General features: G+C 33.1%; 1 protein-coding gene across 1 annotated transcript in view; it reads right to left on the reverse strand.

Moving 5' to 3' along the window:
* Positions 1-20154, reverse strand: part of LOC150108966 ((E3-independent) E2 ubiquitin-conjugating enzyme UBE2O-like) — a 360964-nt gene that overhangs the window by 312418 nt on the left and 28392 nt on the right. The window contains exons 3-5 of the mRNA XM_090411140.1: positions 16315-16412; positions 3694-3754; positions 1550-1702 (exon numbers count right to left, since the gene is read on the reverse strand). Coding sequence (XP_090267266.1) covers positions 1550-1702; positions 3694-3754; positions 16315-16412 — 312 coding nt within the window. The remainder of the gene's footprint in view (positions 1-1549; positions 1703-3693; positions 3755-16314; positions 16413-20154) is intronic.

A 20154-nucleotide genomic window follows, 5' to 3' on the forward strand; every position in this document is an offset into this window, starting at 1 on the left:
GAATTAGTATCAATAGTATAAAATACAATAATCTTAGATATGCTGATAATACCATTTTAATAGCAGAATACAGAAACAAATTAATCAAATTACTGCAGCAACTACTAATTGAAGAAGGTAAAGAATTTGGATTAGATATAAATGCAAAAAAGACCAAATTTATGAAAATCCCAAAAGAAAGCAGATCCAAGCCAGAAATATTTTCATATTGTTTATATTCATAAAAAATATGAAAATTGAACATACAACAGAATACAAATATTTAGGCACCTACTTTACTACAGATGGAAAGCAAGATAAAGAAATAAAAATAAGAACAGTCATAGATAAAGATGCATTCTGGAAAAATAAAGATCTGCTCAGAAGTTCTGCGAGTACTGAGACAAAGAAAAGAGTGATAAGAACATTAAGTGTGGCCAATTTTCACATATGGAAGTGAGACCTGGATATTCAAGAAGAGAGTAAGGCAACAGATAATGACCTTTGAAATGTGGTGCTATAGGAGAGTTCTGAAAATCTCATGGACAGAACATGTGACAAATACAGATGTCCTACAGAGAATGAGAACACAGAGATCTTTATTACAGGAAATGATCCAGAGAAAGATGAGATTGGCAGGACATGTACTGAGAGGTTCAGCAGGACAGAGGATACTACCAGTTTTAGAAGGAAATATTATGGGAAAAGGATCAAGAGGCAAAAAAACGAAGGACATAGCTTAAAGATATAAGATCATGGACAGGATCACATGGCTATGAAGAAACAAAAAGGAAAGCCACCAATAGAGAGAACTGGAAGGACATGGTTGGTGCCATACCCTCTCACTGAGGAAGCTACATGAAGAAGAATATAAAATTAGCATACAGTAATCTGAGTGGCTATTTGCTTAATAGTATGATCCACAAGATTAGAAGTGATTGGAAGCAAAATTCTCTTAAAATGCTACAATGAAAGGAACATACTTTTTTAAAGAGAACATGGACTGGAATGATGTTCAGTTCTAGCAGATATATGAAATGACTTATAACAGAAACAGTACTTCTTATGGCAAAACTGAATCATAACAGAGAGACTACTAATTTTTTAAAGAATAATATGATTTTGTATATAAAATTTTTATAATCAAAAATGTATTTTACATCACTAAAGTGTTTTGCTAAGAATATCTTTTGTGTAAATCGTTTGCTTTCAATTTAATAAAAGTGAACAAAAATAATAAATCATTGCATAATGAAAGTATAAATCACAATAAATCCTTGCACATTGTAAATATATATAAATACAAATATATTTAGTGTCATTGTAAATATATATAAACAAAAATATATTTTTGATTATAAAAATACATTTTATAATCAAAAATGTATTTTACATCACTAAAGTGTTTTGCTAAGAATATCTTTTGTGTAAATCGTTTGCTTTCAATTTAATAAAAGTGAACAAAAATAATAAATCATTGCATAATGAAAGTATAAATCACAATAAATCCTTGCACATTGTAAATATATATAAATACAAATATATTTAGTGATACAAAATTAATATTTACATCTTCTACTGTTACTCGAACATTTTTAGAAGGCTTGGATAATAAAGACTGCATTTCCTTATTGAGAGTTAACCACCTGGCATTATTGAAAAGGCGTATAGGTCCCCACAGCTGCTGACCAGGATAGCAGCTAAACTTTTTAAATTCTGAAGCCTATGAAATAAAATAAAATTTGAGTACTCAGATGACAGAAATCTGATCGACTTTAATTTTCATTGTATGCAATGACTTATTTATCTGTCTCCCATGAGATTTAAAATAAGAGCTGATTATACAGGTATTATAATAAAAAGTCATTTCTCAAAAAAAAAAAAAAAAAAAAAAAAAAAAAAAAAAAAAAAAAAAAAAAAACACCTCAGCCATTTCCTCTTACCTGTGATTACAGTAACCTTTCACAACAGCAAATACTATAACAGATTACACACTATAACAAACTAGAAAAGACCCAAACAAAGCCCAACAGGCATAGTGCTGTACTAAAGAAAACTTTCAAGAACTTTTTTTAAATATCGACTTCTCACACAAAAGGTCTAATCTCTTTAGCCTCCAGAATACTGTGTCCGTTTAACATTTAGTAGACAACTTTACTACAATTACTAATGCTATAGAAATACCAAATCTGAAACTTAGAATACTTTTTTTTTTTTTACACAAGATTCTGGTGTTGTGTGGCAGTTTCATTACACAGTCACCAAAGCCTTTAGGTTATTTAATTCTTCCAACAGAATTTAAAAAAAAAAAAGCTTGTTCCAGTGAAGCATTTCAATATATAGAAATTTCAAGAATTTCTATAAATAGAAAATTCAATACTGTCTACTGTAGAAGTATGGATTTATTAAAATACCCAGAAAGGGAAGACTGTTGTTGGATTCAAGCTACATGGTGAAAATGATACAGGAGCACAAGGAATTAATTTTATCCAAAATTTTTAGTATTCTCTCTTTTTCTAATTGAAACTAACCTGCAAAAATATCATTCATGAATCAAGAATTAATACTGAAAAGAAACAGTACTAAAGAGTGTTTTCTAGATGTTCCATAAAATAATTAACTAATGCTGGTAAAACAGGGCTGCCCATAACTTCCTTCAATCTGCTTGTACTACTTATTCTGCCATGGAAAAATAGCCTGTGTTGATGGTTGAATTTAAACAGGCTAACAATGTTCAGGGAAATCTGCTTATTTCCTGAAAACTACATCAAAGAAAATCATTATTCAACAGAAACAGATTTTTAATTTTACCTTTGGGATCAGTGCTGTTTCTGATATAAGAGCTATGGTGGCCAGTTAAGTTTTGCAGAACATCAGAAAGATAGTAAGAGAGAGAGAGTCAATACAATCAACTATAGGACATAATGGATAGCCATCCTTATGTACCTTGGGAAGACTATAGGTATATGGAGGATCATGATGAATCTGCAATTTCCCAATCATGGTGGTATCTCATGAAGGTACATGGTTCAGTAATTTATTTGATTTGTGTATTTGGTTCTGAGATGGGGGTCTCTATCAATCACTCTGTAGGTCAACAATGTATTCATGAGTAAGATATCCATTAGAACAGTGACCACTTAAAAAAAAAAAATTCAATATCATTCTTTAGTAGGGCAACAATAATTTAGTTACCTTTGATGAATGAAAATACAGTAATGTCTTTTTTTCTTTTGCTATCTTTGATATTTCTCAGTTCATGAAACAAGGCCAAATCTCATTTAGGACTGAAACTTACCACCAGTCTTTCCCAACACTTCTGTAACTTCCTCAAAAAAAAAAAAAAAAACTGTATCCTTTTCTGTTCAAGATCTTGATGCCTATTCAGTTACTGGCTCTGTCAAAATCCTAATTCTACCAATGTTAAAACAATCTCATATTTAGGATAGTACACTCCGTTTAAAAAAAAAAAAAAACTGTAGCATCTGTTTTTCAATACATTCTTTTAACCTTTCCTTAGATACACAGCATTAATTTGCTATAAGTTCTGAAATCTCTCGTGTGTGTGGGACTAATATATGTGTTCATGTTTACAAACATTGTCTTTTCATTATAAATCACTATTAACTTATATGATATTATCCTCAGAACAGACAGAATAATAATCAAGGTAGTATGAGTAATGACCAATAGAAGCATTTTCTTTGTACTTACTATGTTTCGTTTGTCCAACATGTCATCCAGCTCAAATGCATCAACATCAGGCAGTATACACCTATTCAAAACAGAAAATTCAGTTAACATTTGCATCTGTAAGATAAGAACATAACATTTTCAGATATCACTGAAATTTGTGTGGGAAAAAAAAAATTAAATAGTTGGAATATACCGTTTTTTCATGTATAAGACGAATCCCCCTACTTTTTCGAACTCAAAATTAAGAAATCAATATTTTAAACATAAAACAGAACACAATTGATTTTTTTTTAAATATTCAAAGTATATTTAATAATTAGGTAATATTTGTAAGATACACACTAAGAAATTATGCATCAACTCAGTTCCATGCATATCATTTTCTTCATCACTATTAGTTCTAGACATATCACTTTCTTCAACCTTCACTGTCTAATCATACACTCAGTGGGAGGAGGTCCAAACTGTCTCTCTGAAGCTTTATTTCCATGTTCATATTGAATAAGCTTGGTTGACACAAACATATCCTACTCTGGCACTGCTCCATAATCCAAGTTTTAAGCCTCTGCTCCAAGTTTGGCCATTTTGCTGGATTTTCCTCATAAGGTCATCTTCTTTTTTGGCATCTTGAGTAGTTGTTCTTTCTGTTTTCTCCAATGTCTAATCATACATTCGGTGGGAGGAAGTCCAAACTGTCTTTCTGAAGCTTTATTTCCATGTTCTTTTGCAATGGATGACTTTTAAATTGAATTTTGAAGAATATGACAATCGTTTTTTTATTTTTGGACATTTTTATGGGCTAGTGCTCAAAATATTGTTAATGCATTAACTTACTCTGCCGACGAGTTGCAGACATATGAATGCTTTCAGAGTTCTAATTAGTTTATTCAGAATCGGCCGTTAATGACGTCAATCGGCAGAGTTAACAAAGGCTAGTGATGGTGGAAGACTGTTTGCAGAGACAAGGTACCAGTAGTTTCGCCACAGCAACTGCGGGACCCTCAACCAGTTACCCAATCCCCCCGTGTATAAGACGACACCCAATTTTTGGTCTAAAAATTTAGAAAAAAGTATCGTCTTATACATGGAAAAATACGGTATTTACTATACTCCTTGAGTATATGGAAACCAGTAATATTGAAAGAAAACTGATTTTTAGTAAGAACATTACTAATGTGTGAAAGTATTCTGTGGGTCTGAAACTGAACAGTGGATTTCAGCAGGAAACTAGAATTTTCTGGCCCTCTTCTTCCATAGTAAATATTATAAAAATTCAAAATGGTACTGATAATAGTTGAATGTGGAATTGCTGATGATCACCAACCTAACATAGTACTAAAATTGATGGTGGTTATTTTTTGTGAAAAGGAAAATATACAGACTAAAGGACTGTAACTGTTAATTTTTAGGGAAAGACAACGTATACTATTATATTAATTAAAAAAAAAATAATTAATACTTCCTATGTTTCAGTAATGTCACATTACCATCTTCAGGAAACATAAAAAATAATGATATGTACACAAGGGCACTAAACACTGAACAAATATGGCTGAAGACAACAACTGAAGTCGGTCCTAGATAAAAGGTGCCACCTAGTCAGCTAAACTGGGTAGTAGTCTTGGCTGTTGGGCTGATGTTCTAAGAATGAAAGCTTCCCATACTTGGGACAGTCTCATGCATCCAGATTTGTTGAGTTTTCATTTTAAAAATTTTATGGAATTTACAACCGTGTTAAAAAACTTTTTTATTATCCCGACGTTTCGATCTTCACATCAAGATCATCATCTGGAGCGTACATAAGTATACAGAACAAGCTGAGTTACATCATTAACTGTAAGCTAGAGAAACAATGATTTGATCACGTTATTCTACTGGCGTGACCTCTGGTGAATAAAAAAAAATAAATAAATAAAAAATAATTTTTTTTCCCCTCAAGTTAAATTCTATTTTTACAATGACAGGAATAAACATTCTTTTAGATGGTTTTCTTTCAGAAACAATTGGTGTCCTATTTTTAGTATTACAATTCCTATTTTTGATTTACAATACTGGATTTTCTACAGTCCTGTTAATAGTTGTTCTTGGTGAGGAAGGTCGAATATATGCCTTCCATATGTTTGGGATTTTTAAACCATCATTGTTGTTCAGATTGGGGTGGTTGCTGATAATCTCGCAGGCTTCCTTGAATTTCCGTTCATACCATGTTTTAGTGTGATGTAGACAGCTGGTGGTTTTCCAGTCAATTCTGTGTAAGGTATTCAGGGCATGATCAGAAAGGCCAGCTTCACCATAATTATTATATTTAATGTGTCGTTTATATTCTTTTTGTCTAACAGTAATGGTGCGTCCTGTTTCTCCTATATATGGTATGTTGCAAGTACAGTAAATCCGGTATACTTTCAATTTCAGATTGAAACTCTTTTTTGATTTTAAAACAGTTCGGTATTAATTTGGTGTCTCGGCACCTCTTTAAGAAGGCTAACCTGTTTAGTTGCCGCGCTAATTTCAACTTCCACTTACCATATCGTCGTCTTGCGCACGATATCGTCTCCGTGAAGAATCCTTAAACGTGTGGACAGACTTATGTGTTCGTCGAACATGTTGTTTATTATTTTAACGGTATAATAGAACACAGAAACTAAGTAAATAATTAATTTATTAACTTGATGCTGGTATTATAACCAGCATCTTCAGAGCACAAAAACACTGTTTGTCACAATACGCGAGACTAAAACAACATGGTGTACTTAAACAAAATTGTAGCAGCAACACAAAGACTAGAGTCCTGATTTCGGCGCCCTCTATCTGAAAAAAAAAAAAAAAAAAAAAAAAACCCTCCCACCATCCACCACAGAGAACTACAACAAAACAGTCACCATCCCTTTTGTTTAAGTACACCATGTTGTTTTAGTCTCGCGTATTGTGACAAACAGTGTTTTTGTGCTCTGAAGATGCTGGTTATAATACCAGCGAAATATCAGCATCAAGTTAATAAATTAATTTTTTACTTAGTTTCTGTGTTCTATTATACCGTTTATAAAAAAAAAAAAAAAAAAAAAAAAAAACTATCATATATTACTAGAGTCCTAGAAAAGTACTAGTTTTTTTCTTAATATGACTGTCTCCCAGATCTTCGGCAAGTTGATACAGCCATATTTGTTGAGATTTGGAGTATGTTTTAGGGCTTCTGTCGCCTCTAACAACAATCTCTCTGATTTATATGGATTTCTGTGTAGTACTTTTGTGTTTTTCCAGTTGATCCTGTGTGCAGGGGTATCCAGAGCATGGTCTGCTAGGCCCGACTTCCCATAATGATAATTCCGGACGTATCGTTTATGTTCGCTGATGCGGATATTCACAGTTCTTCCTGTTTGACCGTAGTAGGCTTGATTGCATGAGCAGGGTACTTGGTAGATTCCTGGATGTGATAAAGGAGGAATGCTGTCCTTGGATGAGCGTGGCTAATTTGCTACAAGGTCTGAATGTAGTGCGTAGTTTATGTTTATTGAGAATTCTTGAGATCTTTTCGGATGTGCCTTTAATGTAAGGGATGGTGACTGTTTTGTTGTAGTTCTCTGTGGTGGATGGTGGGAGGTTTTTTTTTTTTTTTTTTTTTCCCCAGATAGAGGGCGCCAAAATCAGGACTCTAGTCTTTGTGTTGCTGCTACAATTTTGTTTAAGTACACCATGTTGTTTTAGTCTCGCGTATTGTGACAAACAGTGTTTTTGTGCTCTGAAGATGCTGGTTATAATACCAGCATCAAGTTAATAAATTAATTATTTACTTAGTTTCTGTGTTCTATTATACCGTTAAAATAATAAACAACATGTTCGACGAACACATAAGTCTGTCCACACGTTTAAGGATTCTTCACGGAGACGATATTGTACGCAAGACACGACGATATGGTAAGTGGAAGTTGAAATTGGCACGGCAACTAAACAGGTTAGCCTTCTTAAAGAGGTGCCGAGACACCAAATTAATACCGAACTGTTTTAAAATCAAAAACCAGTTCCACTCGGCCAAAGCCCAACGCATCTATAAACGAGCGAGTGTAGCGCTTTTACGCGAACAAATTAACACCACTCACCGGGAATTAGCACAAGCAAATACAACCATCAGCGCATTACAAGAATCACTGCATAATATTCTAAATACGGAACTTTGGCAGATCTTAGAGAACATCACCGACGCAACGGCAAAAAAAGAATTCGACAGAATCAAAAACCGGCACCAAAAGAAGTTCGAAAATCTACAACAACGGAACACCATACAACGACTGCAATTACAACAAGACCTCGTCGTCGTGAATCTATCGTCACTCATCTTTCCTGTTGGAAACATCGTATGCCTTTTCCAGATCTACAAAACCTACATACAGATCCTTGTTATATATTCAAGAGTTTCACTTTAAGACAAATAGACAACTATTTGTCTTAAAGTGAAAACCTGATCATAACTTCTATTTGGCCTGAATTCAGCTTGTTCTTCTCCAAGTTTCCCTTTTACAATTTTACTTAGCCTCCTCTCAACTATGCATGCATAAATCTTACTAGGGACATTCGATAGGAAAATTCCTCTGTAAATCTCATATACAGTTTTATTTCCCTTTTTCACAGATAGGTACTATGAGAGCACTATTCCAACATTTGAAATTCGACTCTCAGATGATATTTCACATTTCAGGTTTCCGACTGCTTTTCCCACGTTGAGTACTTGAATATATGTACTCCTGATTGCAATCCCCTTGAATGTATTCTACCATCATGCTGTCGGTACTAGTTTCATTTAGCAATATTTCAAAAGTCATTACTCTACACATCTAGAATATTTTATCTTCAGTTTCAACGTTACTGTTATCATCTTCAATTCCTTTTGCAGTACTTTCCTCAATTTATAAGCTTTTCAATAGCCTCCAGAATATTCTGCTGCCTTCCTGATATCTATTTTTTAATGTTTTTATCCAAGTTCTCATGACTTTTGTTTAGCTCATTTTACATGCATACGCTCTGTGAAACCACATATTGACTTATCTGCCAGGACCATTCAATACACTTTCTTCTTTTCCATGACTACCTCTTGAAATTTTTGAGTCCACCATAGGGTACCAATTTTTTTAAAAAAATCCCTGCAGACAATCCACCCACATGCCTCTTTGTCTCTGAAGTGATGTTTCCTTCTGGGACTACCAATAAATCTCCAAGGTTTGGTTCTCGTTTTCAAGCTCCATTTTTACTTGAAAAATATTTGTGTATTTAAATTGACAGTTGTATATATAAAGTGATAGTTCACCTCTGAAAGCTGGTGAACTTTGATTCGTGATTTTAAATTCGTGATTCGTGATTCAATTTTAAACTGCTGAAAACTAAATAGCAATGATTTTCTATTTCAAATCCCTATATATGAGGTCTGACAACAACAAAAAACCGAGACTGTGCCTGTATCTCTTTTTATTTAACAAATTGAGAAAATCAACTATGATGTTCAAAATTGTTCTCTTCTGAGTTGACACAGCTGCATATGATGATGCCAATGTTCAAAGCAATTCTTCAGATCATTTTTCAAAGGCTGTTGAGGATCTCCGTCGTTTTTGCTTTCACATCTTCTACTGACAAAAAAATGGGTTCCTTTAAGCACTGACTTTGGGAAGAGGTGGAAGTCGCAGGAAGTCAGGTCATGCGAATAGGGTGGGTGCTCAAGCACAGTGATGTTTTGATTAGCTAAAAACTGCTTCACAGACAAAGCATTGTGGGCTGGTACGTTGTCTTGATGCAAAATCCAACCATTTCTCCACAATTCTGGTCATTTTCCTTCTCATGTGTTCATGCAATTTCGTCAAGACTTCAGGGTAATACCGCCTGGCCACTGGGAATCCATTCTGCCATTATAATATCCTGGATATCGAAGAAAACAATCAACATGGCTTAAACTGCGAATGACTCGTGTGTGCTTTTTTTGGTCTTTGAGATGTTGCTGACTTCCAATGCATTGATTATCGCTTGGTTTCCGGATCGTATGTAAATATCCAAGTTTCCTCATGAGTAATTACTGAATTCAACAAATCTGGTTCATCCTTAATGCATAGCAAAAGGTCCAAACACAGTTCCTTGCTGAGAGTTTATTTTTCACTTGGTTAGACTATAATAAGTTTAGTTGAATCCTTTATCCAAGTTTGAGCAAACAAAGTTTGCACCTGAAAGTATCTTCAGGACTGAGCTAAGGTGGTGCAACACCAAGGCAACTAGTGGCAAAGGTGGAGAAAGCTATTATCATTCCTATTTCAGTATCTCCCATAATGTAAAGCACATCTCTTTGCGGATATGTGTAATGCTATGCATTAAGGCAAGGGCCACTATCCAGACCGGTTTCGACCTTTATTGAGGTCTCGTCAGTGGGAGCCTGGCCCAGTAGTGGAGACACCAAGGCAGAAGCAATGAGAGGTTATCCCCACCTATAGGAGTTGCCAAAAGGTGTACAACCTTATTATTAAATTACTCCAGATTCAGAGAAAGATGTTGAGAGTTTATTTTTCACTTGGTTAGACTATAATAAGTTTAGTTTAATCCTTTATCCAAGTGTGAGCAAACAAAGTTGCATTGAAAGTATCTTCAGGACTAAGGTGTTGCACCACCCTTTATATATTCAAATCATTTTGTAATTGTTGAATATCAGTAGCATCCCTTTGCCCTGCCTATCTTTGCATCATCGGCAAACAATTGCACAGCTGATGTTAGATCCTTCCTGATGTCATTAATGTATAGACTGAACAATAATGGCCCAAGAACTGAATCCTGAGGTACACCACTGGTCACCTTAAATCTGGCAGATTCACACCCACTGTATACCACTTTTTGATATCTGTCTGTCAACCATCCCCCCTGATCCAAGTCAAGAGTTTATATTCCATTCCTATATTCTCCAGTTTATGCAACAGTCTTTCATGTGGTATACTATTAAATGCCTTAGAAAAATCCAACATTTTCATAGTGTATCCATTCCCTTTATCCAAAAGATTGCTATAAAATATGAGCAAATTGCTAAAACAGGACCTTACTCTAGTAAACCCATGCTGTTCCTTGCAGAGTATAGCATGCTTGTCTACCCATTTCTGTATGCAAGTTCCTACCAACTTCTCTAAAATCTTCACTACCACACCGATAGATCGGTAGTTAGACGCATCAGTTTTTGCACCACCCAAATATCATACATTTCTTTCATTCCAGAGCTGAGACTCAAGTTGTACAAACATGTGAAAGGCATAGCCAATTCGGCTGAATTCCTTCAGCAAATGGGCTGATATTCCATCTGTCCCTATAGACAAATTCTTATCCAGGTTATGTAACAGCTCTTCAACCTCATTTTCATGAACTTCTACCTCTTCATCCAATAGCAGTAGCACTGTGCACCATGTTGATATATCTTAGCAAAGTGAGCACTCATTAGCTTCTGATTCTCGAGTACCATCTGAATTTAATAAAATTATTCATTCACAATCATTCTTTCTTTTACTTGCGGCATAACAATAAAATTCTTTTGGATTGCCTTTAGCTTGCATGGCCAATTTCTTTTCATACTCTGATTTATCTTTCCTCACAATACTCGTTACTTTTCTGGACTGAGCTTTATATATTGCATAACTCCTCTCACTGTTATTCTCATGATGTTCTTTCCATATCATCTTGTTCTTGTGGGTTTCTTGCTTAATAAGGATGGACATCCATTTCATTCCCAACCTATTTATTCTTTGAACACTAGGGTATTCCCTAGTGTTCGAAGAACTTTTGCCCTACTAAGATAATAGGGGAAAAGAAGAAAATGATCCAAATAAACATTAGAGAACATACTACAATTAACTAACTGGAAGAGGTTAAAAAAATAAAGAGAAAAGCTGAAAATATAGTGGAAAATGGAATTCACCATAGCAACAGGGACTACCCCCCTTAAAGCAGTGTTTCCCAAACTGTGGTTTGCAGATCCCGGGGGTCCACAAGTAATTCAAAGGGGATCCGGTCTGTGGGATAGTTTATTTTCATTAAACTTTATCTTATCATGTTGCTCACACCTGGCCAAATTGATATGTTCATATTCTTCCGAATATCTCCATTCATAACAGTATTGTCATAAATGACACATTTAGTGTTGTAAAATTGTAAGTTATTACTTCATCTTTATGATATGTAAAATATAAAAAATTTTCATTTTGGATTTTATAAGGGCCGCAGTGAATTAACATTCACTACAGGGGGTCTGCAACATTAAAAAGGTTGGAAAACACTGCCTTAAAGTGATATTGATAATTTGATGGATATCTCGATATTATTTCAGAGCTATATGGGTACTCCACATTTTGGAAACATTGCACAATGTTTGGATGCCCACTGTCTGAAATGATAGTTGGAAAGTAAAGAACAAATTTATGGCCACATTAGTCCTGAGCTTAAACTATTGAGATTTTTTTTTATAATGATAAATTTTATAAGTAAAGCATATTCATTAAGAATGACTTTCACAATAAGAAAACAAAATCAGTGCTGAACAGTTAATCGAGAAATGTTGGAGTGCACATGGCAAGGACAAAGTTGTAATTGAATATAAAGTGAGCCACACATGGAGAACACACTAAACTTTGTTCATATCAAATACACTGGCACCACATACAAGAGTCACAATTTTTTTTTTCCAATTCTCATTTATACTAGCTTTTTTTTTATTTATTATGGAAATCCTATATATCCATGATATTAATGTACAGATATATAAAATTAGTACCCATAGCAGTATATCTGTACATTAATTGAAATCATTTAATTCAAGTTAATTGAATGATTTACTACTTTTGTAATTATCAAAATGATTATATTAAAATTCTTAGTAGTTGACATATTTCTTATCCTCCAAACTGAACTATATAAAAACACCTGAGAATATCTAATATTTAATTAAGGTTAGGGTATCCACAAAAAAATCATAGTTTTGAGGTAAAAATAAGAAAAAAAAATTTTTTTTTGTTTTTATAAAGTTTATAAAATACTAAAGAATATATTTCATAATTTTCGTACTCAAAAACTTCCTATTTTAATATTATCATATTATTTATTATTTAAATGCTCATTAAATATGCAAAAACTTCAAATTGTTATAACTTTGCTTGTAATGGTAAGAATTAAAATATTTAAAAAAGTAAATTATGTAAATTTAAAAGCTCTAATAAAAAATTTTAAATCCAATAGATTTAAAAGTTTTAATATAATATAAAATGTTATATTAAAACTTAATTATAAAAATTAAGTTTTAATATAACATTTAGAAACATAAATATATATAAATATGCCTAAAAGAAGAGCTGATCATTCCAAAAAAAAAAGAAAAAAAAAGATGTTTTCATGGCAATCGATATACAAAAAAGAATATTGACGATGAAAATATTGATGAGGAGATCATATAGAATCTGAACACATCTGCTTCAGAAAAGAAAATTAGCAATGAAGTGAGTAAAAGCACTCCTGAAACACCTGGATATCATTTTTTGATGTAGAAATGTTTTTATTATTCATGAATAACTTTCCTTGCCCAAAATGCACTATGTTACTATGGGCTACAATGTTCAAGAATTTAGACATGGACATCAGTGTTTACTTTTAGCTGCATATTATGTGAGTATCAAATTAAATTTTGTAACTCTTATAATCAACATCGTTCTGTGGCACCTATATATATAAGATTTCTAATTTCAATGTATAACATTGGAAGAAATTATGAACAATGTAAGTGTTTTCTTGGTAAGATGAATATGCCACCAATTGTGAACAAAAAAAGTTGGCTAAAAATTGTAAAGCATGTACATGGTGTATATGAAACAGTGGCCATGGATTCAATGAATTTAGCTGAACAAGAACTTTCTAATGTGAATGAAGGCCCTGAACCCAAAGAAGTGACTGTATCCTATGATAATACATGAGAAAAAATAGGCTTTCAGTCAAAAAATAGTGTGTCTACAGTGCTTTCTATTAGTAAGGATGTTCCCTCAAAAGTTCTTGAGGGAACTTTTTTACAATTATTACATGTATTATTGTAATACATGTAATAAAATGAAAAAACAATTGAAAAATAATGAATTTGAAAATTGGTTTGATAATCATAAAATATCTTGCGATAAAAAAAATATAGTGGAACAGCTGGATCTATGGAGCCTGCTGGTATGGCTATTATTTTTAGACATTTAATTAATGTCCATAATTTAATGTACACCAACTATTTAGGCGATGTGACAGTAAAAGTTAGTATCACATTGCTACTGCTGACCTACCTATATACAGTAACAAAAAAATCAGAAAGCTTGAATGTTGTGGTCATGTCCAAAAGAGAATGGGAAAAAATTAATGGATAAAGTTACAGAATTAAAAAATAAAACAAAAAAGAATACAAGGACACTATGGCGATGGTGCAGCTATAACGAATAATGCTGGAGATATAGTGAAAATGAGAAGAGCTATTTGGGCCATATATAAGCACCGAGGAGGAGATCATGAAGATTGTGAAAACTAGTGTCCTGCTAAAAATGTGATTTAGATAAAGCTAAACAAGAGAATGCTTCCTAAATTTATTTTAGAACAAATAAAACCTGTTTTTGAGATTTTAACAGTAGAAGATTTACTCATGAAATGATCACAAGGAGGTACTCAAAACAACAATGAATCGTTGCATCGATGCCCTAAAGAAATATTTGTAGGCAGAAGAAGACTAGAAATAGCAGTATATGATGCACTGATAACTTTTAATGGTGGCGATCTAGGAAGATTACCAGTATTTGAAAGATTGGAACTGAAAACAGATGAACAATGTTTACAAACATTTCAGATATTTGATAAATAAAGATGCTTAAGAGGAAGAAAAAAAAAAAAGAAGAAGCTACCTCAGAAGAAGAAAAAATCTATGAATATGTTATTTAAAACACCTGTTGATAACACATATATTGCTGGTGGCTTTTAAATATTCATAGAATAATAATAAAGTATAGTTATAACCTTTAAATTGATTTTTCTCTGGTTTTTAAATTTTAACACATTGCAGTTGGTTTTGGCAAAATATCTGAAAAACTATTAGTCCTAGAATATTAATTTTTTTTTTCTAACACAGCTTAATATATCCAGAATATATTGAACTAAAATTATAATCATTGATATGTATTTTCATTTTTTAAGTTTATTTTTCAAACATGCAAAATTTGTGTAATAATCATTATATAGACAAATTAAATTTCATAGCTTTAAAGGAACTGATATTTGCTCAACAACTTTAGTTTATAATAGATTTAGTTTAAACCTTTATCCCAGTGAGAGCAAACAAAGTTTGTGCCTGAAAATATCTTCAGGACTAAATATAGTGTTGTACTATCTTATCCAGTAAGTAGTGCAACACCAAGGCAACTCGTGGCAAAGGTGGAGCAAGCTACCAGGCACTTCTAACCCAGTATCTCCCATAATGCAAAACACATTTCCTATGTGGATATGTATACTGTTATGCATTAAAGGGATTGGCCATCTACCCAGACTAGTTTCGACCTTTATTGAGGTCTCTTCAGTGGGAGCCAGGCCCAGAGCTGGAGATACCAGGCAGAAGCAGTAGCAAGTCATCTGTGCCTATGGGAGTTGCCAAAAGGTTTATCACCTTTTTTAAAAATTACTCTGGATTTAGAGAAAGTTGTTGAAAATTTATTTATCACTATTTATTTATTATAGTCTAACCTAGTGATAAATAAATTTTCAACAACTTTCTCTAAATCCAGAGTAATTTTTAAAAAAGGTGATAAACCTTTTGGCAACTCCCATAGGCACAGATGACTTGCTACTGCTTCTGCCTGGTATCTCCAGCTCTGGGCCTGGCTCCCACTGAAGAGACCTCAATAAAGGTCGAAACTAGTCTGGGTAGATGGCCAATCCCTTTAATGCATAACAGTATACATATCCACATAGGAAATGTGTTTTGCATTATGGGAGATACTGGGTTAGAAGTGCCTGGTAGCTTGCTCCACCTTTGCCACGAGTTGCCTTGGTGTTGCACTACTTACTGGATAAGATAGTACAACACTATATTTAGTCCTGAAGATATTTTCAGGCGCAAACTTTGTTTGCTCTCACTGGGATAAAGGTTTAAACTAAATCTATTATAGTCTAACCTAGTGATAAATAAATTTTCAACAACTTTAGTTTATATTGTTTAATAGACATGATAGAATATCTGTAGCAAATTTGAACTAAAAAAATTATTTGTTTCATAAAAAAAGTGACAAAAAATTCATAATTTTTTAATAAAAATTTGATTTTTCAAAAATTAATGTTAATTTTTTAAAAATTTTTTCCAAGAAAGTTATTACTGACATTGCTCCCTAAAAACAATATGACTGTTATTTGATTAATAATTTTTTTCCAATTCCATCGTACACTCTATCCTTAAACACCACAGAATAATTAATTGGTTATTTTTGTATTGGGAAATAATCCTTCTATGAAAAAATTGGATGGACGTTACTTTTTTTTTTTTTCTTTTGACATACATGCAGAGGAAACAGAGGGAGGGAGAGAATGAGAAATAAACAAAAAATGTATATTATATTCATTCAAGCACTCAAAATGTACCTAGAGCCATCACTGCAACGTACTGTAACATCTGATTTAGCCATCTTTACCATTCCTACCCATGAATCCAAAAATACTGCAATGTCTGAACCAAGTTCCTGAAATTTATATTTTCAATTAAAAAATGTTCTTAAAGAATTAATTATATGCACTAAAAAATGCTAGAGTACATCTATTAATGCAATGGAAATTAAAGTAGCACTAATTCCTGAAAATGAATAAAAAAAATCTCAATATAAAAACTGTTTGTTATAATCAATTCTTAATTAATCACAATCAAAGTACAGTACATTTATACATTACACATTTAATATTTTTTTATGCTGCCATGACCTACAAAAGATTTATTTGTAAACTTATAATACCTGTAAATCTATGAAGATCCTTAGTTGACCCATAGTGGGCTAAAGATTTTTTTTTTTAAAATTCATTTTTCACCAGTCCAAAAATCCTGCCCTAGAGACCAAGCAGAACTTTTTCAAGCCATTTCAGATCTCCCATTAAGCATGGAAGTGGTCTCACACTGGACAATGAAATTTATCTCCCACATAAAGACAATCACAAACATCAATGTCCTGCAACAGGATTAGAACCTGCAGCCTGTTGGTTGAAGAGCAGATATGCTACTTGGCCTGGAATGGAATCCCACTGTGGATGCCCTAAAAGTGATCATATCAAGGCCTTCCTGCTAAATAGCTTTCTTAATATACTACTATAACCGTAATGTTTTTACCATTTTTGCATGATTTGAATTCTCTAATTGAGAATTCGAATCATGCAATAATAGAGAATTCCCTAACTTGAATTCTCTATTATTCCTAGATCACTTAATCATTAATATTTTGCAGTTTGATTGAGGTTCAACTGATGTAATACATTTGTAATTGCTTTAACCCTTTAGGCAGTAATGCTGGATATATACAACACATGTTTCTATCCCCAAAACAGTACTAATGCATATATATGTTCATTAAATTTTAACTACAGTAGTAAAGGCACAAATTTATGTCAATTTTTGTATAGAACTGAAGTCATATCTCTTAGCAGTAGAAAGTTCTGAGTGAGCATTTCTTTAACTGTGAAAGTAGCCTGAATCTTGGTTGGTACTAGGCCACTGTTCCCTATATAATAGAATTTTTATGGCTGAAACGTCTTGAGTTTTAATTTACAGCAAATCCCTTTATTGAAACACTGAGAAAACCCCACTCTGATATTACTCCTCTGGAAAAGTTCAATTTGTGTGGGGGGCCCACACTTCCCCAAGTATGGTGCATAGAAGCGTTTATCTGAATGTATTCCAGCAAGAAGTTTTGACTAAGATACCTACTGAATGAAGTTTCTTAACATATTTTTGGGATGCATCTATTATATTTGAAAGCTTGATTGCTCAACTAAGTTATTCTCAACCTACATACAACCTATACATTAAAGTCAGTCATGGCGTGAGATAACAATGCGTTACATACAAAATTTTATTTTAGTTGGTTAGGATGTTTCAGATTCATATCCGTATTTGTATTATCAGCACTTAGAATATCAACACGTTGTGTATATTGAAAGAATAGAACCCAAATAAAAAAATAATAAAATGTTTACTGTAAATATATACAACAGATACAAATTCTGAATACTACGTAATTCTTTTTATCACACTATTTTTATCACTTGATTCATATAATTTTGATTCACCGAACTGAAGCCTTTTGTCTCTTTATTTTAGTAAACATTTTACGCACTGACTGAGAGTTGGCTTATGAAAAATAGATCTTTCTGACAATTAGAGTTCCTTAGTACTGAACAAGAGTTTCTGCTCTCTCAAAGTTTCTAAGGAGAACCTACCAGTTCGAAACAGCCATCAGGCCAGTGAAACCGTATCAAAATGGACCAATAAAAAGGTGAATGAATATATGGATGCTTGGGTAAGCAATCATTTCTTCTATATGGTCCGCACTACGGCAAGTCGTAAGTGCCAGCAAGTATATTCCTCTAAGCTCTCTCTGGTCAATTTTTTTTACGAAACCGTCATAGTTTCTACATTAGGCTTTGAAATAATGCTGAATCTAATATTCACTTGATTAATATAATGTAGTAAATTAATTTCTAACCTCTTAATACATACAATAATTTAATGGACATTCTAGGAATTGCACAGTATGAGCTCAATAAAATATATTTTTCACTCTCTGACTCAGTCAAATACAATTCTGAGAGATAACATAAAATACTCTACGAAACAAACTGAACATAGCATTCAGTTGAAAGTCATATAGTTTCACTTGGCCATATGAGAACTTCCTTTGAAGCATTTATTGTTTTTACTCATTCATTCATTCTGCTTGATCTCTCAAATTCCTTAGAATACAATGAAAGTTTAAAGGGCTCACTTAACACTTGCATATGTTGACTTCTTTCATTAAGCAAGTTTCCTTAAACAAATCTTTCATTTTGCTGAAATAGGCATGAAAAATAATCACTGACAGGAATACATTTAACTGAAGATTACAATTAAATGTATTCTTGATTCCATTTTGCTCCTTGGAGCATATTATTATTATTATCTGAGACCTCCAAGGAGTCAAGGACTCATCGAGGGAGTCCGTAAATTACCCAACCCAGCTATCATAGCCTTCCTTAAATTCATTTACACTAGATGCCCTCACTACTGCTAAGAGAAAATTATTGCACTCACTCACTGCTCTCTGAGAGAAAAACCTAGCTCTTACCCCTTTCTTGACTGAGAACAACCTTAACTTCCATGGATACACCTGTGTTCTCTCCCCAGGGGCGGCGGAAGCGGGCGCGGCCGCCAGGGAACAGTTCATAAGTTAAATTTTATGAAACAAAATTTTTATCATAAAAACAAAACAATTCTTAGAATGATCAATATTAAAATAAACGAGGGCATATACACTGAATAAAAATTTTAAAAAAATGTATATTGCCTCCTCTTTGATCAGCCGGCTGTTTACAATTTTGCAGCTACAGCAGGCTAAATGCTTGCCTGCAGAATGTTGTGTCTACTGCAGTCTATCTAAAGTGCAATGGTGAACAGTTTTTATGCGCAGAAACAAATTTTCGTTCAAAACATTTGTTGCAAGTTAACCAGTCATATGGTATGCATCTCAGTAGGCTACAGACAGTAGCGCAGCGCGGACTATTATTTTGTCTCTGTGTCGTGTTGTGTAATAATTTCTTGTGGGTATAAAATAGAAATGGAATAAAAAATTTAAAAAAAGTTATCCGGTGCACAAAATCATAAGCGTCATGCTGCGAAAGAAGCAGATATTAAGAAACAACTGGGGCGCTTAATAAATTTGTTAAAATATTAAAATATTCTGATGCAGATTGTAACCAACTCGATACATTAGAAATCAGAGTTGAAGAACAGTGCACATCATCCAGTTTGCATGAAGGTACTATTGCAACTATTGAACAAGATAATTGAACATGATTTAAGTGATAAATAGTTAGGATTTAGTCAACTACAACAAGATTTAGTTGTAGTTGACCACGAAACTAACACATTGTAAGTCTCTGTGAATTTAGAAAATCTAGGTAAACGTGGAAATATTGATGAAAAATTACGAGTTGTTTTAATTGAAATGGGGCCTGTTCAAAATAAAAATATAATATATCCCAGCGATACATATGGTCGTAAATTTGGCAACACGTATTATAATAGAAAAATGGAAAACAGGAGCTCGTGCCAAGAACATGGCTCATTTATTCTGAAACTTTAAATTCTGTTTTTTGCTTCTGTTGCAAACTTGTTGCACCTACTGAATCACCCACTGAGTCTTGTAGAAGGTTATAACGATTGGAGAAATGCAAGTATAACTT

The sequence above is a fragment of the Typopeltis vanoorti genome, chromosome 2, assembly GCF_054136105.1.
Source record: "Typopeltis vanoorti isolate ZY-2024b chromosome 2, IOZ_Tvanoo_1.0, whole genome shotgun sequence".
In the NCBI taxonomy this organism is placed as follows: Eukaryota; Metazoa; Arthropoda; class Arachnida; order Uropygi; family Thelyphonidae; genus Typopeltis; species Typopeltis vanoorti.